The following is a 26,427-nucleotide window of genomic DNA, read 5'->3' on the forward strand; positions in this document are numbered from 1 at the left end:
GGCGACAGCTCCAGCGAGGTTGGAAAACTCACTTAAAGGAGAACATCAGATTTATTTTTACTCTGTAGTAATGGCTACAGCTATCTATAGCATGTAAGTGCTCATACTACATGGTGGTGTCCCATTATTATCACCAATCTGCATGTAGATCAGGATGGAGTCACGTGGGGGTCAGCTTAGTGGGCATATAAGGGGGGCTGGGGCAGGTGGCTGTTATTTTGTTCCCACCACCTCCTGCCCTCCCTGGATTCTTACTTTTCACCCGAGTTCTTCTTTAAAGGGTTTTATCAAGTGCTACAAAAACATGGCCACTTTCCCCCTACTGTTGTCTCCAGTTTGGGTGGGGTTTTGAAACTTTTTTTTTTAAGTAAATGGAGCTTAATTGCAAACCACACCTGAACTGGAAACAACAGTAGGGGGGAAAAGTGGCCATGTTTCTGTAGCGCTGGATAACCCCTTTAAGTGGATGAAAATGGCTGACATTGGCACGATTGCTAAGATCAGGGCCATACATGTTGTATTAAGGGGTTAATTTATAGGATCTGTGCACAATACTCAATGGCATTTTATAAATACCCAGCAATTGTACCACATACGGACCAACAGTTGAAAATGGAAAATTTGAACATTTAGGCTCCACCCCCTTGAATGTTTGAAGTAACAAAAAACAATTAATGGCTTAAATAAACCTTTTCAATGAATAAAAGTTTAGAAAGAAAATTTTTTTGGTGTCAGCGACCTGGTGTTTCCTTCTGGCGAGCGTCAGTTTCCTATTGATAGTTCTCACAAGAGCCGTACACAAGGCAGCAATATCTATTATTAATGTGTCACTACGTACAACATTTACAGATCAGCCGCCATGATTGATGCCGATTTATATGGCGTTATGAGTAACACTAATCGCATCGTCTTCTCTTTGCACATTCCCCGCATTACTATATAAGTCTACCACTCAGGCCAAAGGCGACAGATTTCTGGCACTGATCAGTTTGTGAACTGTCCTGTGTTACCAGCTCACCGCCATAATGACCCAGGGGGCTACCAGGTGTAACACAATAGCTAAGTGATCCCTACTGTGTCACTGCTGCCCTAATAACCAAGTTGTAGGAGCAGAAAAGGCTTCAATGTTCACAGCAATATAGGGACTCCGATGACAAAAGGTTGTCTCCTTCAATGCATCACATCTTCTGCTTCATGGAATGGATGGATGTTGTTGTAAGAGGGGATAAACAGCAGATGGCATTCAATGGAACACTAATCCATGTGGAGGTGCTCCCCATCCTAGCAGAACGCGTACACCTGTACATACTTCCCTAGGATAGATATGCTCTTACAGTGATGTGGCACATGGCTAGAAACAATCGGCAGTGGTTAGAACGAGAACACAACTTCCCAGTGCTACTCCCTAATTTCCTAGGCTTGAACGCAATTGAGAAGCTGGATGGAGGTGTTGGCTCTATGGACCCTCCAGCAGCTTTAGGGCCTAGATGGTGGTGTTGGCTCTATGGACCCTCCAGCAGCTGTGGGACCTGGATGGTGGTGTTGGCTCTATGGACCCTCCAGCAGCTGTGGGACCTGGATGGTGGTGTTGGCTCTATGGATCCTCCAGCAGCTGTGGGACCTGGATGGTGGCGTTGGCTCTATGAACCCTTCAACAGCTGTAGAATCTGGATGGTGGTGTTTGCTCTATGGACCCTCCAGCATATGTGTGTCCTGGATGGTGGTGTTGGCTCTATGGACCCTCCAGCAGCTTTGGGACCTGGATGGTGGTGTTGGCTCTATGGACCCTCCAGCAGCTTTGGGACCTGGATGGTGGTGTTGGCTTTATGGACCCTCCAGCAGCAGTGGGATGCAGTCAGCATGGCTCTAGTTACCCATGGCACCTACCAGGACCTCTGTGCAAATCTAGTTGCTGTCTGCGTTCCAGCTGCTAAGTATTCTTGATATACCTGCTGGCTATAATAACATGACTCTAGTGTGTATTATAAAGGCTCTGCACTAACTTTGGAGCAAATACATTCTTCAGTGACACAAATGATCTGAGATGGGTAGTATGACGGCATACTGGGTGTAATCTGCTGCGGTAGTATTGTGCTCCTATTCTTTGGGTTTCCTCGTGTTGTAAAGCTCTGTGGCATAAGGCGATGACTACGGGTTTGTCCTGAACCTGTCATCGCTGCCTTCCCCCATAAATCCATTATTATGTAACCATCTCATAAACTCCCTGTCCTTCACCAGATCTTCGGTCTCTTGTTCCTTCTTGGCGCCGGTCCAAACATAATACAGAAACCGCAGCTAAATATAGAAACGATACTGGAGAGGACCTCACCGCAGGCACAATGATCACCACAAAGGACTGGCGGATATTTTCCTGGTTGCCAAGTTGACCGGTCACCGGACACCAGCAAGGGGTGTGAGGATTAATGCATCACACCCCATTACCCCCTACGGTAGTGCACATATTTACTGTGCACATGCCAATACATATAATAAGGCACAAGGAGGGGGGGAAAAATAGCTAAAGGAGGGATCTGTCAATCACAACATAGAGGGGGATGGTGGGAACGGAGATAGCGGCCATCATGGGCTACTATTGTGACATCACTGATGTTCAGAAACACAAGTAACAACAGCGTTGTTGTTACTTGGCCTGGGAGAGGGACCTTAACCTGACAGTGCCAGTAAACATCTAGACTATGGCAGGACAATTCCTTAACGCCCCAACATATGCTTCCCCAACTCCAAACCATCCCACTTAAGCTTTCCTATGGAACGTTAGCATGGCTATTAAACGACTTAATAATGGAGGGCTGGGAGGGCCGGACATATCAGCACGAGACATAGCTGCAATACTAGACCAACTCTTCACCTGTTGGAATTCACCCGAGAGTCAATGCTGGACTAATCCGGAAGACCGAATAGTCCCTACTTTATATCCCTATTCCATCCATTACAATCAATGTCTGACTCACATCACCTCTGGGAAATATATGTTAGTAGAGCTGGGTGATATGGGCAAAAAATAAAATCTCGATTTTTTAAAAAAAAAAATTTGGGACGATTCTCGATTTAAATCTTGATTTTTTTTTTCTTTTTGCTAAATAAACAGAACATTTTTCTCCTTGCAGCGTCAGATACTATTTTTACGACGTTTGAGACAACTGTATTGCTTCCCAGTGTAGCACTGCTCCCCCTGTGCCCCCAAATAGTAGACAAGTCCCCCCTGTGCCCCATATAAGTAGGTTTGCCAATTATGTGCCACTCTGTGCCCCCATATAGTATAGGAAATATTCTTTGTGCCTCCATCTATGTAGGGTGTAGTAGTAGTAGTACAGGTATAGGATGGGGGACGTCGTAGTAGTACAGGTATAGATGAGGGGTGCAGTAGTAGTACAGGTATAGATGAGGGGTGCAGTAGTAGTACAGGTATAGATGAGGGGTGTAGTAGTAGTACAGGTATAGATGAGGGGTGTAGTAGTAGTACAGGTATAGATGAGGGGTGTAGTAGTAGTACAGGTATAGATGAGGGATGTAGTAGTAGTACAGGTATAGATGAGGGGTGTAGTAGTAGTACAGGTATAGATTAGGGGTGTAGTAGTACAGGTATAGATGAAGGGCAGGCTGAAAGGGACTGGGAAGGAAGGTACATACCCAATATACCCTCCTCCTCTCACCCCGGGCAGACACGCTCTCTGGAGGAGGCCGCAGGGACTGAAGAATAGGGTGACTGCGTCGCTGGAGTTACTGGATCTGTATAGAGGGATCTGGGGGCGCAGTGCAGACCCCTGATCATGCTGTAGAGTCCCAGTAACTGCAGCGACGCAGTCACCTCTGCCCCAGTCATAGGAACTCAGCTGTCCCTGCAGCCTCCTCCAGAGATCGTGGAGCTTGTTCTGCTATGTGTAAGGAGCGGGTCAGCGGCCTCCTCCACAGATCGGGGAGCTTGTTCTGCTATGTGTAAGGAGCGGGTCAGCGGCTTCCTCCACAGATCGGGGAGCTTGTTGTGCTATGTGTAAGGAGCGAGTCAGCGGCCTCCTCCACAGATCGGGGAGCTTGTTCTGCTATGTGTAAGGAGCGGGTCAGCGGCCTCCTCCACAGATCGGGGAGCTTGTTCTGCTATGTGTAAGGAGCGGGTCAGCGGCTTCCTCCACAGATCGGGGAGCTTGTTGTGCTATGTGTAAGGAGCAGGTCAGCGGCCTCCTCCAGAGATCGGGAGCTTGTTCTGCTATGTGTAAGGAGCGGGTCAGCGGCCTCCTCCACAGATCGGGAGATTGTTCTGCTATGTGTAAGGAGCGGGTCAGCGGCCTCCTCCACAGATCGTGGAGCTTGTTCTGCTATGTGTAAGGAGCGGGTCAGCGGCCTCCTCCACAGATCGGGGAGCTTGTTCTGCTATGTGTAAGGAGCGGGTCAGCGGCTTCCTCCACAGATCGGGGAGCTTGTTGTGCTATGTGTAAGGAGCGAGTCAGCGGCCTCCTCCACAGATCGGGGAGCTTGTTCTGCTATGTGTAAGGAGCAGGTCAGCGGCCTCCTCCAGAGATCGGGAGCTTGTTCTGCTATGTGTAAGGAGCGGGTCAGCGGCCTCCTCCAGAGATCGGGAGCTTGTTCTGCTATGTGTAAGGAGCGGGTCAGCGGCCTCCTCCAGAGATCGGGGAGCTTGTTCTGTTATGTGTAAGGAGCGGGTCAGCGGCCTCCTCCAGAGATCGGGGAGCTTGTTCTGCTATGTGTAAGGAGCGGGTCAGCGGCCTCCTCCACAGATCGGGGAGCTTGTTCTGCTATGTGTAAGGAGCGGGTCAGCGGCCTCCTCTAGAGATCGGGAGCTTGTTCTGCTATGTGTAAGGAGCGGGTCAGCGGCCTCCTCCACAGATCGGGGAGCTTGTTCTGCTATGTGTAAGGAGCGGGTCAGCGGCCTTCTCTAGAGATCGGGGAGCTTGTTCTGCTATGTGTAAGGAGCGGGTCAGCGGCCTCCTCTAGAGATCGGGGAGCTTGTTCTGCTATGTGTAAGGAGCGGGTCAGCGGCCTTCTCTAGAGATCGGGGAGCTTGTTCTGCTATGTGTAAGGAGCGGGTCAGCAGCCTCCTCCAGAGATCGGGGAGCTTGTTCTGCTATGTGTAAGGAGCGGGTCAGCGGCCTCCTCCACAGATCGGGGAGCTTGTTCTGCTATGTGTAAGGAGCGGGTCAGCGGCCTCCTCCACAGATCGGGGAGCTTGTTCTGCTATGTGTAAGGAGCGGGTCAGCGGCCTCCTCCACAGATCGGGGAGCTTGTTCTGCTATGTGTAAGGAGCGGGTCAGCGGCCTCCTCCACAGATCGGGGAGCTTGTTCTGCTATGTGTAAGGAGCGGGTCAGCGGCCTCCTCCAGAGATCGGGGAGCTTGTTCTGCTATGTGTAAGGAGCGGGTCAGCGGCCTCCTCCAGAGATCGGGGAGCTTGTTCTGCTATGTGTAAGGAGCGGGTCAGCGGCCTCCTCCAGAGATCGGGAGCTTGTTCTGCTATGTGTAAGGAGCGGGTCAGCGGCCTCCTCCACAGATCGGGGAGCTTGTTCTGCTATGTGTAAGGAGCGGGTCAGTGGTCTCCTCCACAGATCGGGGAGCTTGTTCTGCTATGTGTAAGGAGCGGGTCAGCGGCCTCCTCTAGAGATCGGGGAGCTTGTTCTGCTATGTGTAGGAGGCGGGTCAGCGGCCTCCTCCAGAGATCGGGGAGCTTGTTCTGCTATGTGTAAGGAGCGGGTCAGCGGCCTCCTCCAGATATCGGGAGCTTGTTCTGCTATGTGTAAGGAGCGGGTCAGCGGCCTCCTCCAGAGATCGGGGAGCTTGTTCTGCTATGTGTAAGGAGCGGGTCAGCGGCCTCCTCCACAGATCGGGGAGCTTGTTCTGCTATGTGTAAGGAGCGGGTCAGCGGCCTCCTCCACAGATCGGGGAGCTTGTTCTGCTATGTGTAAGGAGCGAGTCAGCGGCCTCCTCCACAGATCGGGGAGCTTGTTCTGCTATGTGTAAGGAGCAGGTCAGCGGCCTCCTCCAGAGATCGGGGAGCTTGTTCTGCTATGTGTAAGGAGCGGGTCAGCGGCCTCCTCCACAGATCGTGGAGCTTGTTCTGCTATGTGTAAGGAGCGGGTCAGCGGCCTCCTCCACAGATCGGGAGCTTGTTCTGCTATGTGTAAGGAGCGGGTCAGCGGCCTCCTCCAGAGATTGGGGAGCTTGTTCTGCTATGTGTAAGGAGCGGGTCAGCGGCCTCCTCCACAGATCGGGGAGCTTGTTCTGCTATGTGTAAGGAGCGGGTCAGCGGCCTCCTCCACAGATCGGGGAGCTTGTTCTGCTATGTGTAAGGAGCGGGTCAGCGGCCTCCTCCAGAGATCGGGAGCTTGTTCTGCTATGTGTAAGGAGCGGGTCAGCGGCCTCCTCCACAGATCGGGGAGCTTGTTCTGCTATGTGTAAGGAGCAGGTCAGCGGCCTCCTCCAGAGATCGGGAGCTTGTTCTGCTATGTGTAAGGAGCGGGTCAGCGGCCTCCTCCAGAGATCGGGGAGCTTGTTCTGCTATGTGTAAGGAGCGGGTCAGCGGCCTCCTCCACAGATCGGGGAGCTTGTTCTGCTATGTGTAAGGAGCGGGTCAGCGGCCTCCTCCAGAGATCGGGGAGCTTGTTCTGCTATGTGTAAGGAGCGGGTCAGCGGCCTCCTCTAGAGATCGGGAGCTTGTTCTGCTATGTGTAAGGAGCGGGTCAGCGGCCTCCTCCAGAGATCGGGGAGCTTGTTCTGCTATGTGTAAGGAGCGGGTCAGCGGCCTCCTCCAGAGATCGGGGAGCTTGTTCTGCTATGTGTAAGGAGCGGGTCAGCGGCCTCCTCCAGAGATCGGGGGAGCTTGTTCTGCTATGTGTAAGGAGCGGGGTCAGCGGCCTCCTCCAGAGATCGGGAGCTTGTTCTGCTATGTGTAAGGAGCGGGTCAGCGGCCTCCTCCACAGATCGGGGAGCTTGTTCTGCTATGTGTAAGGAGCGGGTCAGTGGTCTCCTCCACAGATCGGGGAGCTTGTTCTGCTATGTGTAAGGAGCGGGTCAGCGGCCTCCTCTAGAGATCGGGGAGCTTGTTCTGCTATGTGTAAGGAGCGGGTCAGCGGCCTCCTCCAGAGATCGGGAGCTTGTTCTGCTATGTGTAAGGAGCGGGTCAGCGGCCTCCTCCAGAGATCGGGGAGCTTGTTCTGCTATGTGTAAGGAGCGGGTCAGCGGCCTCCTCCAGATATCGGGAGCTTGTTCTGCTATGTGTAAGGAGCGGGTCAGCGGCCTCCTCCACAGATCGGGGAGCTTGTTCTGCTATGTGTAAGGAGCGGGTCAGCGGCCTCCTCCACAGATCGGGGAGCTTGTTCTGCTATGTGTAAGGAGCGGGTCAGCGGCCTCCTCCACAGATCGGGGAGCTTGTTCTGCTATGTGTAAGGAGCGGGTCAGCGGCCTCCTCCAGAGATCGGGGAGCTTGTTCTGCTATGTGTAAGGAGCGGGTCAAGCGGCCTCCTCTAGAGATCGGAGCTTGTTCTGCTATGTGTTAAGGGAGCGAGGTCAGCGCCTCCTCCACAGATCGGGGAGCTTGTTCTGCTATGTGTAAGTGAGCGGGTCAGCGGCCTTCTCTAGAGATCGGGGAGCTTGTTCTGCTATGTGTAAGGAGCGGGTCAGCGGCCGTCCTCCACAGATCGGGGAGCTTGTTCTGCTATGTGTAAGGAGCGGGTCAGCGGCCTCCTCCACAGATCGGGGAGCTTGTTCTGCTATGTGTAAGGAGCGGGTCAGCGGCCTCCTCAACAGATCGTGGAGCTTGTTCTGCTATGTGTAAGGAGCGGGTCAGCGGCCTCCTCCAGAGATCGGGAGCTTGTTCTGCTATGTGTAAGGAGCGGGTCAGCGGCCTCCTCCACAGATCGGGGAGCTTGTTCTGCTATGTGTAAGGAGCGGGTCAGTGGTCTCCTCTAGAGATCGGGAGCTTGTTCTGCTATGTGTAAGGAGCGGGTCAGCGGCCTCCTCCAGAGATTGGGGAGCTTGTTCTGCTATGTGTAAGGAGCGGGTCAGCGGCCTCCTCCACAGATCGGGGAGCTTGTTCTGCTATGTGTAAGGAGCGGGTCAGCGGCCTCCTCCACAGATCGGGGAGCTTGTTCTGCTATGTGTAAGGAGCGGGTCAGCGGCCTCCTCCAGAGATCGGGAGCTTGTTCTGCTATGTGTAAGGAGCGGGTCAGCGGCCTCCTCTAGAGATCGGGGAGCTTGTTCTGCTATGTGTAAGGAGCGGGTCAGCGGCCTCCTCTAGAGATCGGGGAGCTTGTTCTGCTATGTGTAAGGAGCGGGTCAGCGGCCTCCTCTAGAGATCGGGGAGCTTGTTCTGCTATGTGTAAGGAGCGGGTCAGCGGCCTCCTCTAGAGATCGGGAGCTTGTTCTGCTATGTGTAAGGAGCGGGTCAGCGGCCTCCTCTAGAGATTGGGGAGCTTGTTCTGCTATGTGTAAGGAGCGGGTCAGTGGCGGCCTCCTCCAGAGATCGGGGAGCTTGTTCTGCTATGTGTAAGGAGCGGGTCAGCGGCCTCCTCCAGAGATCGGGGAGCTTGTTCTGCTATGTGTAAGGAGCGGGTCAGCGGCCTCCTCTAGAGATCGGGGAGCTTGTTCTGCTATGTGTAAGGAGCGGGTCAGTGATGGCCAGTCAAGCACCTCAGTGCCCATCCTACACACCTGGCTGTCCTGAGGGATTAGAAAATCTAATAGATTCTCAAATTCTGGGTGAATTAATCAAATTCATTTGATTAATTACCCAGCCCTATGTCACAGGCAAACAGTGGATACATCTCTGTAAAGAACCCATTCCTCTAAACTCTCTAAAAACAATTAAACCCAACTAGGACCATGACAGATTAGCAACAGCCTTATCCCCACACTCCATAGATACAGTGTGCAATGGAAATGGTTGCAGTACTGTACTGACACAGCAGTAGCGGGAATTTATAGCACATGGTGTATTGTTACAGTGACACCTTATGGTAGCATTGTGTACTGCAAGTGTAAGTGAAGTAAGAGTGGTGATACTGCCCCCCTGTGTACAAGTATATACCTACATTCAGAATAAAAGGTATATTCCTGCACCTACAGGGGCCACATCACAGTAATTATATTCTTGCATATAGGGAGCAGTATTATAGCAGTTATATTCCTGTATATAGAAGCAGTATTCTAGTAGTTATATTCCTGTATATAGGGGCTGTATTCTAGTAGTTATATTCTTGTATATAGGAGCAGTATATATTAGTAGTTATATTCCTTTATATAGGAGCAGTATTATAGTAGTTATATTCCTGTATATAGAAGCAGTATTATAGTAGTTATATTCCTGTATATAGGAGCAGTATTATAGTAGTTATATTCCTGTATATAGGAGCAGTATTATAGTAGTTATATTCCTGTATATAGGAGCAGTATTATAGTAGTTATATTCCTGTATATAGGAGCAGTATTATAGTAGTTATATTCCTGTATATAGGGCAGTATTATAGTAGTTATATTCCTGTATATAGGAGCAGTATTATAGTAGTTATATTCTTGTATATAGGAGCAGTATTATAGTAGTTATGCACGAACTGGAGAGAATGGAACCGCTGCACATCCCATCTATGGCTGATACTAATGCCGCTAGGCCTATATTAAAAATCAACACTAGAGTGTCTGTATATGAATTGATCAAGCCATATTGCCCCGTGTACCACCGCACAGATCCTCTGGTCCACACGGGTCCCTACGCTAACTCCACACCGTGTCGGTCAGCGACCGCCAACCCCGCAAAGCGTGCACGTGCAGGGAAGGGAGGCCATGGAACGGCCCTGCAACCCCAATGTCACAGGACCAGACCCAAAAAGCCCCACCAAAACCCAGCCAGCACCACCGGCGGGGAAGGCTGCCCCCAAACGACACAAGTATGGATATGGTATTACACTTACCATTGCTGCTCTCACAGAATGGGGAAGACATAGGGTCCAGACATGTGAGCACAGACATATCCTGCTAATTTTGGTCATGTGGGTCTTATAAAGGAGTGCTAGCTGTTCAGAGAGGGAGAATTGTAAAACACGAACTGGAGAGAATGGAACGGCTGCACATCCCATCTATGGCTGATACTAATGCCGCTAGGCCTATATTAAAAATCAACACCAGAGTGTCTGTATATGAATTGATACATATTCTCCCTCTCTGAACAGCTCGCACTCCTTCATAAGACCCACGTGACCAAAATTAGCAGGATATGTCTGTGCTCACATGTCTGGACCCTATGTCTTCCCCATTCTGTGAGAGCAGCAATGGTAAGTGTAATACCATATCCATACTTGTGTCGTTTGGGGGCAGCCTTCCCCGCCGGTGGTGCTGGCTGGGTTTTGGTGGGGCTTTTTGGGTCTGGTCCTGTGACATTGGGGTTGCAGGGCCGTTCCATGGCCTCCCTTCCCTGCACGTGCACGCTTTGCGGGGTTGGCGGTCGCTGACCGACACGGTGTGGAGTTAGCGCAGGGACCCGTGTGGACCAGAGGATCTGTGCGGTGGTACACGGGGCAATATGGCTTGATCAATTCATATACAGACACTCTGGTGTTGATTTTTAATATAGGCCTAGCGGCATTAGTATCAGCCATAGATGGGATGTGCAGCAGTTCCATTCTCTCCAGTTCGTGTATTATAGTAGTTATATTCCTGTATATAGGATCAGTATTATAGTAGTTATATTCCTGTATATAGGAGCAGTATTATAGTAGTTATATCCCTGTATATAGGAACAGTATTATAGTAGTTATATTCCTGTATATAGGGAGCAGTATTATAGTAGTTATATTCCTGTATATAGGAGCAGTATTATAGTAGTTATATTCCTGTATATAGGGGCAGTATTATAGTACTTATATTCTTGTATATAGGGGGCAGTATTATAGTAGTTATATTCTTGTATATAGGAGCAGTATTATAGTAGTTATATTCCTGTGTATAGGAGCAGTATTATAGTAGTTATATTCTTGTATATAGGAGCAGTATTATAGTAGTTATGAATTAGGTAGAAAAATTGAGGCGGTCACTCACCACTTTAGATGCCGAGGATACTTTATTCATCCAGGAATGAACATAGCAGGGAAGGGGGAAGGTGGAGGAGCGGGTGCAATCAGACAAACGTTTTCGCGGACTTCCGCTTCGTCAGGTCTGGTCAGGTCCGCGAAAACGTTTGTCTGATTGCACCCGCTCCTCCACCTTCCCCCTTCCCTGCTATGTTCATTCCTGGATGAATAAAGTATCCTCGGCATCTAAAGTGGTGAGTGACCGCCTCAATTTTTCTACCTAATTCAAGTTGGACTGTTTTCTTTGGCATTGGGCACCTCCACTAGCCGTATATTTTATCCAGTTTAGAGCTTGCCTGTCCGTTGCATCGCAGTCTGATTGTGCAGGTAGTAGTAGTGCCAGCCGCTCCGTCTCCACCATATTATAGTAGTTATATTCCTGTATATAGGAGCAGTATTATAGTAGTTATATTCCTGTATATAGAAGCAGTATTATAGTAGTTATACACGAACTGGAGAGAATGGAACCGCTGCACATCCCATCTATGGCTGATACTAATGCCGCTAGGCCTATATTAAAAATCAACACCAGAGTGTCTGTATATGAATTGATCAAGCCATATTGCCCCGTGTAACACCGCGCAGTATTATAGTAGTTATATTCCTGTATATAGGGGCAGTTTTATAGTAGTTATATTCCTGTATATAGGGGACAGTATTATAGTAGTTATATTCCTGTATATAGAAGCAGTATTATAGTAGTTATATTCCTGTATATAGGAGCAGTATTATAGTAGTTATATTCCTGTATATAGGGAGCAGTATTATAGTAGTTATATTCCTGTATATAGGAGCAGTATTATAGTAGTTATATTCCTGTATATAGGGGCAGTATTATAGTAGTTATATTCCTGTATATAGGGGCAGTTTTATAGTAGTTATATTCCTGTATATAGGAGCAGTATTATAGTAGTTATATTCTTGTATATAGGAGCAGTATTATAGTAGTTATACGAACTGGAGAAAATGGAACGGCTACACATCCCATCTATGGCTGATAATAATGCCGCTAGGCCTATATTAAAAATCAACACCAGAGTGTCTGTATATGAATTGATCAAGCCATATTGCCCCGTGTACCACCGCGCAGGTCCTCTGGTCCACACGGGTCCCTACGCTAACTCCACACCGTGTCGGTCAGCGACCGCCAACACCCGCAAAGCGTGCACAGTGCAGGGAAGGGAGGCCATGGAACGGCCCTGCAACCACCAATGTCACAGGACCAGACCCAAAAAGCCCCACCAAAACCCGGCCAGCACCACCGGCGGGGAAGGCTGCCCCCAAACGACACAAGTATGGATATGGTATTACACTTACCATTGCTGCTCTCACAGAATGGAGAAGACATAGGGTCCAGACATGTGAGCACAGCATATCCTGCTAATTTTGGTCATGTGGGTCTTATAAAGGAGTGCTAGCTGTTCAGAGAGGGAGAACTGTAAACACGAACTGGAGAAAATGGAACGGCTGCACATCCCATCTATGGCTGATAATAATGCCGCTAGGCCTATATTAAAAATCAACACCAGAGTGTCTGTATATGAATTGATCAAGCCATATTGCCCCGTGTACCACCGCGCAGGTCCTCTGGTCCACACGGGTCCCTACGCTAACTCCACACCGTGTCGGTCAGCGACCGCCAACCCCGCAAAGCGTGCACGTGCAGGGAAGGGAGGCCATGGAACGGCCCTGCAACCCCAATGTCACAGGACCAGACCCAAAAAGCCCCACCAAAACCGGCCAGCACCACCGGCGGGGAAGGCTGCCCCCAAACGACACAAGTATGGATATGGTATTACACTTCCTCCGCCGGTGGTGCTGGCTGGGTTTTGGTGTGGCATTTTTGGGTCTGGTCCTGTGGCATGGGGGTTGCAGGGCCGTTCCATGGCCTCCCTTCCCTGACTGTGCACGCCTGCGGGGGTGGTGGTCACTGACCGGCACAGTGTGGACTTAGTGTAGGGACCATGTGTATCAGATACCTGCACGAGGTACATTGGGCAGTGTGGCTTGATCAATTCACATACAGAATTCTGATGTTTTTTATGCAGCCGAGAGGTACTAGTATCAGCCATAGGTGTGAGGTGCAGCACTCTTTTTCTTCCCTGAACCGTATTATAGTAGTTATATTCCTGTATATAGGAGCAGTATTATAGTAGTTATATTCTTGTATATAGGAGCAGTATTATAGTAGTTATATTCCTGTATATAGGAGCAGTATTATAGTAGTTATATTCCTGTATATAGGAGCAGTATTATAGTAGTTATATTCTTGTATGTAGGAGCATTATTATAGTAGTTATATCCCTGTATATAGGGGGCAGTATTATAGTAGTTATATTCCTGTATATAGGGGCTGTATTATAGTAGTATATCCCTGTATATAGGGGGCAGTATTATAGTAGTTATATTCCTGTATATAGGGGGCAGTATTATAGTAGTTATATTCCTGTATATAGGAGCAGTATTATAGTAGTATATCCCTGTATATAGGGGGCAGTATTATAGTAGTTATATTCCTGTATATAGGGGGGGAGTATTATAGTAGTTATATTCCTGTATATAGGAGCAGTATTATAGTAGTATATTCCTGTATATAGGAGCAGTATTATAGTAGTTATATTCCTGTATATTGGAGCAGTATTATAGTAGTTATATCCCTGTATATAGGGGCAGTATTATAGTAGTTAAATTCCTGTACTTAGAAGGGCTTTCCAACATGCCCAGATTTGCCATACAGAACACAGCACATAGTACCTCCACCCTCTAGCAAATGAAGGACACGCAGACCAGTGAAGCACCCGCTGTGGTTAGTTCTGTGCCTGAGTCAGCATTCATTTTTATTATTCCATGAAACAGAAAAAAAAAATCTTCCATTCAAAATTAAGTAATCTCCACACTTGTAATTACTGCTGGGGGAGGGGGGAGGAGGAGCTGCAGAGGTTTTAAAATTTACAAATAAAAAAAAAACCAAAAACTGGCACTTTCTGTAGGATGACAGAACGTATCATCACTACAGACCAGCAGGTGCAGAGTCGCCTTCAGTATTATGCGGATGCTTAGAGGAGACACAGGCTTTCCTCCTATTCATACATGATTGTCGCAGGAGCTCCCAGCAAGCTATTCCTAAAGTCACGGCCTAGTAGACTCGACCTTAAGGCGCTAAAAGATCTTCAAAGCACCAAACGCGGTATTCGATCTTAAAGGGGTGGACACTGGGCCCTGAGATACCCAGGAGAGGACCCAGATTCATTGCACAAGTTCTCAGATACCCAGAACCAAGATCCATACATACAGAACAGCCACGTGTCCATACAGAACACTCCGGTTAGATCCAAGGAGGGAGCACGATTTACACTGAACAACCAACGAAGACACAAGTGTCAACATGAACTTTGGATCACAAAAACCGTAACAAAAAATAACTCTGTATCACTAAATAGACTTTCAGATCTTCCCTCCTCCGGAACATGGTGGTGGTCGGGGGGAATCACAGAGGAAATGGTGACGGGTTACTGCGAGACAGGAAAACCTGGACAATCAGCATAATGAAGACGATAAGTGCTATACGTTATTCTATAGGATTCTCTACCACGTAACCGGACAGGTGGGTGTCCACTGCAAAAAGACCGCATCCAATGGTGGGGTGCAAGGAACCTCCGTAGACAAGAGGAATTGTTCATTTACTGCTTTTGTTTTGGTTCCAATGACCTGAAAGACCTTGTAAGTCGAAGCCTGAAAAGAACACGATGAGGTCTCCTCAGATAAAGCTCACAGAGGATCCATCATGGCGACGTTCTGGGGAACACTGAAGATCCAAGAACAAAGGGTTAATCTCATGTTGATTCCACAGAACCCAAAATTGCCGATAGATTTTAGATTGGTTCTATCAACGTCTCAGACATCCAGGTCTAAATCTCAGAGGTTGTGGTCCCATTATAGTCAAAATCTTAAGACTGACCAAGAGTCTAGTCTTATAAGCAGAATCCAGAGAACTTGTCGTATATGACGCCATATACAATGCCACAGCTGTTGAAGGTTTTGCGGTGGTAGGCAGAGGTCAACAGCACCAGCTCCACAAACACAATAGTGAGGAGCGAAACGCAGAAGACACAACAGAAGGAGGTTTTGGCCTAGGCGCTTCCTGAAGTCCAGAAGGTGGAAGGTCTTTGTGACAAGAAGACTTATTCACAGTCCTCAAGGAGGATAGAAGAAGGAAAATCCCATTAGCCAGAGGAGAAGACAGCATTTTATAAGTTACCCAAATCTTCTATGATGAGGAGCTGGAGCAAGGCCCCGGTCCGCTGGGTCTCCATGCCCTTATATACGGAAGCTCTCCTCCTTCCCGTCAATGTGCTTGAGACGCAGGTAGACATCCGTTCCGATGCCCTGTAGTGACTGAATGCAGAGGGAGCCACCCAAGTACTCTGCGTATGCACGGGAGGTGGGGAGACCAAAGCCAAACCTACAACACAGAAGAGGGGCAGCAGCACTGAGAACAGACCCACATGACACCTGGGAGGCAGAGCCCATACGCTAAAGGTCCTCATGAAATGTATACAGATGTGGGCTGCCCCCAGTGGCGGGTTTAGCTGTCATTATACAATGCATGGGACTAACAAACCATGTTAGTGGAGATAGGGGGGGGGTCAGATATAATAAGACTTCACTGCCCAACTACTTTGTTCTCAGAGGGCTAAGCTGCCACAAGAAACACTTCACATGTACAGAAAGCATGGGAGACAGAACTGTTGGCTGAATGATGAAAAGTGCCACCACTAATACACAATTTTAACTTGCTTATCCTCATGCCCTGTGACACCACTCTGTGATCCCGTTCTCAGCTGCTGGTGACCTGCAGCTCTCCTAGCTGCAACGTGACGTATCTGACTGAGTGACTGCCCATTCAACCAATCAGTGACTGGGGCGGGACACCGTATCAGTCACTGACTGGCTGAGCAGGCAATTGCCGAGTATGTGACACCATAGAAGATGACAGCCGAGGCGTGGAACAGGAGCGTCACTACGGAGGCACCAGGAGGGGTGACTGTACTTGCTCATTATTTTCTCTACCCCCTGCCCGCCTGCCATTTTTTATTTTTTGGGTTTCTTCTTTAAGATCCAGCACTGGATATCACAATTGGGATACCCTACACCTCAGACTATGCATTATAATCTTCCACAAAGTATCAGACACAACATAGTAATCCTTCCTTTCCATGTATCTGGGGCCACATCATAAACAAGAATCCCCTCTAGCATTTGTTACCAGCACTGGCTGCTCTCTTTATAAAGAGATTTCACCCTCTATCTCAAGTTACTTGGGAGAAAACACCCTCACACCCTCAGGATACTTGGACTGGATCCTATAGACAAGGTTATACTCTTCTGAAAGTTAGGGGAGGGGGGGAGCCAGCAGAGAGGTGTGTAATCCCCTATGGTATGTTACTATTTATCTATAACCACCAGGTCAGCATTTCAACCTAATGTAGCAGGCAGCGATGCGACACTCACCCATGCATGGGTCCAGACTGGCCGCTGTTCACCATGTCCACCATATTTCCGAATATGGGGTTGATTCTGGGATCCTGAGTGCTGGTCTCTGCGGTGGTGAAGTGGTAATCCATAACTCTCTCTAGATGGTTGTGAGAAATGCCGCCACCTCGGTCAGAGATCCTGCGAGGAACGGACACACAGACTCAAGACTTTACAGGAAAAAAAACAAAAACACTAAAATAAGAGAACTGACAACACGATCATCATCTCACCGGATTATCAGGTCGATGTCATTGTTGGCGATGGTGATGGAGATGTCCGGGACATTGTAGGGAGTATCAATGTGACTCTCCATGGTCGCCCTGGCAGTAAAGGGAAAACTACATCACAAAAATAGAAGAAACATTAAAAAAGGCAAGTACAGAAAAGCATACTGTACATACCGCATAGAGTTCTTCAGCAGCTCTGGGAGGATATAATCCAGGGGCATCGGGATGAATGGGAAGCGGGCAGCTACGTGGCCATTAATCCGCACCCGGGGGGCATTACCGTACTTATGTTCACAAAGGCGCCTGGAAAAAGGCAACAAAGCGGCTATAGTTATCAAGAAACTGCAAGCAGTTATGCAAGAGGGAAAGTAGAGAAACAATATATCTTACCGGGCAAAATCACCCACTTCTCTATAATCTTCTTGGGTGACAGACGGGTGCAGATTATGCCGACGAAATCTGGCTGTGGAGAGTATAAAAGGAGTATGAACACATAAAACACAGCAAATCTCATCCTGTATTATACTCTAGAGCTGCACTCTTCTGCTGGTGTAGTCACTGTGTACATACATTACATTACTGATCCTGTACTGATCCTGAGTTATCCTGTATTATACTCCAGAGCTGCACTCACTACTGCTGGTGAGGTCACTGTGTACATGTATTACTGATCTGAGTTACATCCTGTATTATACTCCAGAGCTGCACTCACTATTCTGCTGGTGAGGTCACTGTGTATATGTATTACTGATCCTAAGTTACATCCTGTATTATACTCCAGAGCTGCACTCACTATTCTGCTGGTGAGGTCACTGTGTACATACATTACTGATCCTGAGTTACATCCTGTATTATACTCCAGAGCTGCACTCACTATTCTGCTGGTGGGGTCACTGTGTACATACATTACCTATCCTGAGTTACATACTGTATTATACTCCAGAGCTGCACTCACTATTCTGCTGTATCCTGTATTATCTACCTGTACAGAATGTATACTTACCCGATCCTCGTGCAGGGACAGGTGATGGGTGGCCAGCATCCGTATGCCAAGTCGTGATGTCAATGTTTTATCCAGGAAGTATCGGATCACTTTCTCATCCTGCGGGGGTTACAGATCACGGGTCAGAGGTCAGGCAGTAATGTCCGCTGTCCTGTCCCCCCCCCCCCCCCTCACATTCTCCTGATCTGATCCCACCCACCATACTGCAGGGCACCTGATCCGTATACCCCTATTTAACCCCTACCTGTATATGCTTGCGGCACTCTCTCAGCCCCTCGGCCAGCTGGGTCACCACGTCCTTGTGGTCGTCGAGCAGCTGTCGGAGAAGTTTGCAGTATTGGCTCTCCACCTCGTGGTCTGTGATCTGTGCAGGAAACACACGGGATAAGGGTGATGCTGCCCAAGGCAGGTGAGCGGATGCCGCCGGTGGCAGCGTAACTTACCGGAGGATACTCGCTCAGCTTCTGGAAGGCACGGATATAAAGCTCATGCTGAAAGACAGATGGAGATACATGAGAAAGGTGCGGGGCAGGAGGAAGGGGGGGGGGGATATCCGAGGAGGGGTACATACCACATGGAGGATGGTGGGGTTACAGCCGATGATGAAAGGGAGGCTGCGGAAACCTTTGATCCGGTGTGCGATGCGGACAGGGAGCTCTTGTGCAGGTATCTGGCACTTTCTATAGAGGAGGGGGAGGCGGCAATTGCTACATCTGTATATATATGGTTACATCTGTATATAACACATCTAGCCCGCTACAAGGAGCAGAGACAATGGCTCTTACCAGAATGTGGCTGCCATCCTGAGACCGTCCCGAGTACAGCATGGTGGTGGGGGTGAGACGTACCGAGGGCTGGAGAGGAGAAAACACAAGTCAGAGACAGCGCCCCTAGTGGCCATGCACGAGAACGCAGGATACTGGGCTGCAGGCTGAGATTATATATACAAGCCCTGTACTCAGATATAGATCTCTATATCCACCCTGTCCCTGCACATATATATATATCTATATATATATATATATATATATATATATATAATATATATATATATACATACATATATATACACACACATACACATGCTAGAGGCAGGTATGTATAGAACACTACACTTCCGGGTCTAGCGTGGGTGGGGGGAAACAGGGAAGGTGGCGATTCACTAACATAACATACATTACAAAGTTGTATAACTTTGTAATGTGTGTTATTTAGTGAATAATTGTTTAGCGCCGCACTACCCCTTTAATTTTGGGTTTGGTCCTCAGACATTGGGGTTGCAGGGCCGTTCTAAGGCCTCCCTTCCCTGCATGTGCACCCTTAGCGGGTTGGCGGTGTGGAGTTAGCGTAGGGACCCGTGTGAACCAGGGGACCTGCACGGTGGTACACGAGGCTATTATGGTTTGATCAAATATATACAGACACCCTGGTGTTGAATTTTGAAATAGGCCTAGCGGCATTAGTATCAGCCATAGATGGGATGTGCAGCCGTTCCTTTCTCTCCATGTCGTGTTTTACTCCTTTAATGACTGTCCACCATTAGAATCTATAATGCAGAACACTGAGGAGATCACACTGGTGCTCGGCCCTGTACCTTCTCCGCCGCCTGGTCGATGCTGGACTGGTTGTAGAAGGAGGTGACGGTCTTGGACCTCTCTCGGGCCAACTCCACGTGGTTGTGATCTGTGGCAGAGGTGGAGCGGGATCGCAGCAGTATGGAGGACATCCGAAGAGGGGGGTTCAGCGCCCCCCGCGCCACCAGCTCCAGCATGTTCTTCCGCAGCATCTTGAAGGTTCCTGCAGAAAAGCCGCATAAGAGGAGGCAAAAAACTACACAAGAGCGAACGTGTGGGGAAACTCACCTGAATCCTGAAGACTCTGCCGTCCGAGAGCAACTGCGATACTTCACAACCTGTGCGGAGAGAAGGAGGAGACAACGGGTGACTGACGGAAAACATTTCACTTATCCTGTCTTATCCTAGTTACAACCAAAGCTGCACCCACATTCTGCTGCTACTGAAAACCCAATTCCAACCACGGGGGGGAGCCGGCCCATTCCCGACCACCGGGGGGGAGCCGGCCCATCCGACCACCGGGGGGAGCGGCCCACCGACCACAGGGGGGAGCCGGCCATTCCCGACCACAGGGGGGACATTGGGGGGGGAGCCGGCCCATTCCCGACCACCGGGGGGGAGCCGGACCATTCCCGACCACGGGGGGGGGGAGCCGGCCCGTTCCCGACCACCGGGGGGGGGGGGGGGGGGGGGCTATGCTCTACCCACCATCAGGGAAGACAATAATGGATAACAACGTGACTGCACTGTGTAAGCGGGAACGTTGTGTGATTACAAAGTATAAAGACGTTTACCTTAAATATCTGAGACAGCTCAGGTCACAGGAAGAAAGGACGCGGCAGCTTTATCCATCTACAGGAGAGACGGAGACGAGAGAGAAGAGTCAGGAGACAGGACGTATCGGGGGCCGGGGGAAGAGTCTGACATTATAATTGTCGCCCATAATGAATCACAAGGAGACGGTAACTAGAAGTAACAGCCGGAACCTCACAAGGTGCAAACCCGCTGAAAAGGAAACAGCCGGCAAACAAGGACGAAAACCTTACCAGATCCTAAAATGTGGCATTAAGGTCGCACCGCGAACAAGGATAAGGATGGACCCCCCCAGCACTGTGTATACCTCAGAGACAATTCCCCCCCAGCACTGTATACCTCAGAGACAATGCCCCCCCCAGCACTGTGTATAACTCAGAGACAATGCCCCCCCCCAGCACTGTGTATACCTCAGAGACAATGTCCCCCCCCAGCACTGTGTATACCTCAGACAATGAGCAATGTATACCCCCCCCAGCACTGTGTATACCTCAGAGACAATGTCCCCCCCCAGCACTGTGTATACCTCAGAGACAATGTCCCCCCCCAGCCTGTGTATACCTCAGACAATGTCCCCCCCAGCACTGTGTATACCTCAGAGACAATGTCCCCCCCAGCACTGTGTATACCTCAGAGACAATGTCCCCCCCAGCACTGTGTATACCTCAGAGACAATGTCCCCCCCCAGCACTGTGTATACCTCAGAGACAATGTCCCCCCCCCAGCACTGTGTATACCTCAGAGACAATGTCCCCCCCCAGCACTGTGTATACCTCAGAGACAATGTCCCCCCCAGCACTGTGTATACCTCAGAGACAATGTCCCCCCAGCACTGTGCATACCTCAGAGACAATGTCCCCCCCCAGCACTGTGTATACCTCAGAGACAATGTCCCCCCCCAGCACTGTGTATACCTCAGAGACAATGTCCCCCCCAGCACTGTGTATACCTCAGAGACAATGCCCCCCCCAGCACTGTGATACCTCAGAGACAATGTCCCCCCCAGCACTGTGTATACCTCAGAGACAATGTCCCCCCCCAGCACTGTGTATACCTCAGAGACAATGTCCCCCCCCAGCACTGTGTATACCTCAGAGACAATGTCTCCCCCCCCAGCACTGTGTATACCTCAGAGACAATGTCTCCCCCCCCAGCACTGTGTATACCTCAGAGACAATGCCCCCCCCAGCACTGTGTATACCTCAGAGACAATGCCCCCCCCAGCACTGTGTATACCTCAGAGACAATGTCCCCCCCAGCACTGTGTATACCTCAGAGACAATGTCACCCCCCCAGCACTGTGTATACCTCAGAGACAACCCCCCCCCAGCACTGTGTATACCTCAGAGACAATGCCCCCCCCAGCACTGTGTATACCTCAGAGACAATCCCCCCCCCAGCACTGTGTATACCTCAGAGAAATGTCCCCCCCAGCACTGTGTATACCTCAGAGACAATGTCCCCCCCCAGCACTGTGTATACCTCAGAGACAATGCCCCCCCCAGCACTGTGTATACCTCAGAGACAATGTTAGACCTCCATGTTGTTGTTCTACCCCTATACACTACAGGAAGGTCGCTGCCCAGTAACAGCCGCTTGCTCATAATCACGCTGCTGTTTGCCTGCCAGGGTCACAGCTGCCACACGTCTGCCTGAGGGAGGGCGACAGATTGCTGAAGGTTACAGACTATTGTTACTGCACCGACCGGACCCGTTCCTGTCCTGGCAGTGGGGATCGAGGGGATCAGATACAAGCCCATGATTTGTGCCAAGATCAACAGGTTACATCTGCACCGGGTCCCCCAAGGTTTCCCGTACTCACCCCTCTGCTGTGGAACCCCATAAGACACCGGATGGCGCTGTAACACCTGCAAAAGAGAGGAGACAGTCAGGAAGGTGGCAGCACATGGACGGAGCGGCAGTCGAGGGTTAACCACTGTATACAGCAGCGTGTACAGAGAGGGAGGTAGGAGACAGGCAGAGGGTGTTATACAGGCGGCATGTATAGAGGGAGACAGTCAGGAAGGTGGCAGCAGGATGGGCGGCTGCAGACGAAGGTTAATCACCGTATACAGCAGCGTGTTATTACAGAGAGAGGAGACAGTCAGGACAGAGCGGCAGGCAAGGGGTTAATCACCGTATACAGGCGGCGTGTTATTACAGAGAGAGGAGACAGTCAGGACAGAGCGGCTGCAGACGAAGGGTAATCACCGTATACAGGCGGCGTGTTATTACAGAGAGAGGAGACAGTCAGGACAGAGCGGCAGGCAAGGGGTAATCACCGTATACAGGCGGCGTGTTATTACAGAGAGAGGAGACAGTCAGGACAGAGCGGCAGGCAAGGGGTTAATCACCGTATACAGGCAGCGAGAGGAGCGCGGGGAATGAAGCTTCAGCATTACCCAGATCTGGAACATACCGTCCTGGGGTTACCTCAGCACAGGGGCGGTACAGGAGCCCAGGATAGAACAGCAGAGCCCGCCGGCGCCCCCCACCCCCCCTCCCAGGATTACAACACACCACAAGGGACTGTAGTAAACATCACTGACCCCAGCCAGGAAAGGGTTACACCCTGGGGAATGCTGGGTATGTATAAACTATACATGGTGTCCAGGAACATATACAGCTCTGCTACTCCAGATACAGCTACATGGTGTCCAGGAACATATACAGCTCTGCTACTCCAGATACAGACACAGCTACATGGTGTCCAGGAACATATACAGCTCTGCTACTCCAGATACAGACACAGCTACTGCTACTCAGGAACATATACAGCTACATGTGATGTCCAGGAACATATACAGCTCTACTACTCCAGATACAGCTACATGGTGTCCAGGAACATATACAGCTCTGCTACTCCAGATACAGACACAGCTACATGTGATGTCCAGGAGCGTATACAGCTCTGCTACTCCAGATACAGACACAGACACATGGTGTCCAGGAACATATACAGCTCTGCTACACCAGATACAGACACAGACACGTGTGTCCAGGAACATATACAGCTCTGCTACTCCAGACACAGCCAGAGCTGCAATCCCTCTTCTGCTGTAAGCAGGCTCCCACCATGTACACCAGTGCGTCCTATCCCCTGACCTGTCACTCTCCAGCTGCTGTAAAACTACATGCTGGGAGTTATAGTTCTGAACCAGCTGGAGATCGGGGAATAGGACGCATTGGTGGATAGCAGAAAAGGCTGGCAGGGCATGCTGGGAGTTGTAGTTTTGCAGCAGGTATACCTCAGCTCCCTCCAGAGCTGCGCTCACAGTTCTGCTATATCCCGGACACCTCTTCTGATATAGGCAACGCTCATCATTCATGTCACATGGCAGGCAGCACACTCAGCTCGGCAGCTCTCCTGTTACCTCACACCCTCTGCCGCTCTCCCCCTGTTACCTCACACCCTCTGCCGCTCTCTCCTGTTACCTCACACCCTCTGCCGCTCTCCCCCTGTTACCTCACACCCTCTGCCGCTCTCCTCCTGTTACCTCACACCCTCTGCCGCTCTCCTCCTGTTACCTCACACCCTCTGCCGCTCTCCTCCTGTTACCTCACACCCTCTGCCGCTCTCCTCCTGTTACCTCACACCCTCTGCCGCTCTCCACCTGTTACCTCACACCCTCTGCCGCTCTCCTCCTGTTACCTCACACCCTCTGCCGCTCTTCTGTTACCTCACACCCTCTGCTGCTCTCCTGTTACCTCACACCCTCTGCCGCTCTCCTCCTGTTACCTCACACCCTCTGCCGCTCTTCTGTTACCTCACACCCCTCTGCCGCTCTTCCTGTTACCTCACACCCTCTGCTGCTCTCCTGTTACCTCACACCCTCTGCCGCTCTCCTCCTGTTACCTCACACCCTCTGCCGCTCTCCTCCTGTTACCTCACACCCTCTGCTGCTCTCCTGTTACCTCACACCCTCTGCTGCCCTCCTGTTACCTCACACCCTCTGCTGCCTCAGTGACAGAGCAGAAGTATGAGCGCAGCTCTGGCTGTCACACTATAGGAGGCCATAGACAGAAGCTGATGGCATATAGGGATGAGCCGGCCAATGATGGGACCTGTCAGCCTTCAGCTGCCGCAATACTACAACTCCCATCAGGCCCGGACACATATAACCTGGCTTTGGCTGCCGGGCATGCTGGGAGTTGTAGTTTTGCAGCATGGAGGGCAGCAGGTCCCCATTCCTGTCCAATACTGGTTATAGAACTACAACTCCCATCATAACCTGTAATACAAGGGCTGCCAACTACACCCAGCAGCTATATAACTACGACCTCCTCCATGAGCATGCTGGGAGTTGTAGTTCTGCAACAGCTGGAGAATGACGGGTGAGAGGGCACTGCTCTACAGCTGTATATACAGAGAGCAGCTGCTACACATCCCCATCACACAGCGCACGGTATCCGGACACACACACCTCTCTGCTGCGCTGCCCCCGGCCCGGCTCTGCTCGGTCTCCTCCGGCCTCAAGCTCCAGCGTGCGGCGTCCACACAGCGGCCGACGGCAGAGCGTACACTACAAGTCCCGGCATGCTGCGCGGCCACGTCATACAGCAAAAAAGGGCGGGGCCGAAAGGCATTGTGGGAAGGGCAGTGAGGTAAATTCTACTGCGTCCCGGAGGCGGCGGCCATTTTACTGGAGTCCAGAAAGGTTACAGTAGTGATGAAGGCGTAGCCCTGGCAACCGTATATATGTAGGCGTGAAGCTGCAGTGTTGTCATGGAGATAATTTGGGGTGGGAATCATACATATAATCAGGATAGTCAATGACCTTGTTAGGCCCAAATAGAGTTTTCAAGTGAAAAGTGCTTTTCCAGTCTCCATGGTAACCCAAGGGAACATGGCTGACTGATGTATAAGTAAACACATTAAAAAAAGACTCTAGTCAAGGCGCATTCACAGCTACACTGCTCAAAAAAATAACATAATATAACGCCAAGTCAATTGTACCCTGATGGGGAATCAATCTCTCCTGGAACAATGAAGGGCAAATAGCAAGACACCCGTATAAAGGAGAGAATCTGCAGGTGGTGATCACAGACCGTTTCTCATCCCGTTTGGCTGTTGTTTTGATCACTTTTGTATTTTGTCATTGCTCTCACCTATAGAGGTAACGTGAGGCGGTGTGTAGAACCCACACAAGTGGCTCAGGTAGTGCAGCTCATCCAGGATGGCACATCAATGCCAGCTGAGGCAAGAACATTAGCTGTGTCTGTCAGCGTAGTGTCCAGAGCATGGAGCAGATACCCGTGGAGGGGGCTGTAGGAGGGCAACATCCCAGCAGCAGGGCGCTACCTCCTCCTTTGTGCAAGGAAGAGAAGTGCCAGAGCCTTGTAAAATGACCTCCAGCAGCCACTAATATCCAGGGTCTGCTCAAACTGTCAGAAACAGACTCCATGAGGGTGGAATGAGGAGGGTTCACACTGAGCACATGTGACAAGATGTGACAGAGTCTGGAGACGCTGTGGAGAGCGATCTGCTGCCTGCAACATCCTTCAGCATGACCTGTTTAGCAGTGGGTCAGTAATGGTGTGGGGTGGTATCTCTTTGGGGGGCAGGACAGTCCTCCTGCCAGAAGTAGCCTGACTGCCATTAGGTACTGAGCTCCTCAGAGCCCCTGTGAGACCATATGCTGGTGCGGTTGGGTTCCTTCTAATGCAGGACAATGCTAGACCTTATGTGGCTGGAGTGTGTCAAACAGCCACCTCATCGGGAGCATGCCCGGGCCTTGAAGGGAGGTCATACAGACACCTCATCAGGAGCATGCCCGGGCCCTGTAGGGAGGTCATACAGCCACCTCATCAGGAGCATGCCCGGGCCCTGTAGGGAGGTCATACAGCCACCCCATCAGGAGCATGCCCGGGCCTTGTAGGGAGGTCATACAGACACCTCATCAGGAGCATGCCCGGGCCCTGTAGGAGGTCATACAGGCAGGTGGAGGCCACACACAATACTGAGTTGACTTAATACAACCACACAATACTGAGTTTCAGTAGCATTTTTATTATGTAGCATTAAAAATACAATTTATTAAAAAGAGGGAAAACTATGCATTTGTGTCGGTAATGAGGGCTATGCTTGGAGAAGAGAACATGGACACTCCTTATAGATACAACACAGTAATAGGTGTTCTTGGATCCCATAGTAGATGTCAGAATGAATAGGGAATGGATAGTGGGG

The 26,427-nt window shown here is 50.2% G+C and overlaps 1 protein-coding gene across 1 annotated transcript; it reads right to left on the reverse strand.

Moving 5' to 3' along the window:
• Nucleotides 1-15,035: 15,035 nt before the first annotated feature.
• On the reverse strand, nt 15,036-24,775 carry LOC138800555 (branched-chain alpha-ketoacid dehydrogenase kinase-like). The gene is made up of 15 exons (XM_069982316.1): nt 24,665-24,775; nt 22,063-22,108; nt 20,222-20,279; nt 19,716-19,765; nt 19,448-19,650; nt 18,627-18,707; nt 18,425-18,523; nt 18,297-18,344; nt 18,098-18,217; nt 17,854-17,952; nt 17,241-17,313; nt 17,025-17,175; nt 16,854-16,943; nt 16,600-16,761; nt 15,036-15,550 (listed from the first exon to the last, which is right to left on the reverse strand). Exons 5-15 carry the CDS (start codon nt 19,637-19,639, stop codon nt 15,406-15,408), a joined length of 1,260 nt encoding a protein of 419 aa, XP_069838417.1. The 5' UTR covers nt 19,640-19,650; nt 19,716-19,765; nt 20,222-20,279; nt 22,063-22,108; nt 24,665-24,775; the 3' UTR covers nt 15,036-15,405.
• Between the last annotated feature and the right edge of the window lie 1,652 nt (nt 24,776-26,427).

Source organism: Dendropsophus ebraccatus, chromosome 9 (genome assembly GCF_027789765.1).
Source record: "Dendropsophus ebraccatus isolate aDenEbr1 chromosome 9, aDenEbr1.pat, whole genome shotgun sequence".
Lineage (NCBI taxonomy): Eukaryota > Metazoa > Chordata > Amphibia > Anura > Hylidae > Dendropsophus > Dendropsophus ebraccatus.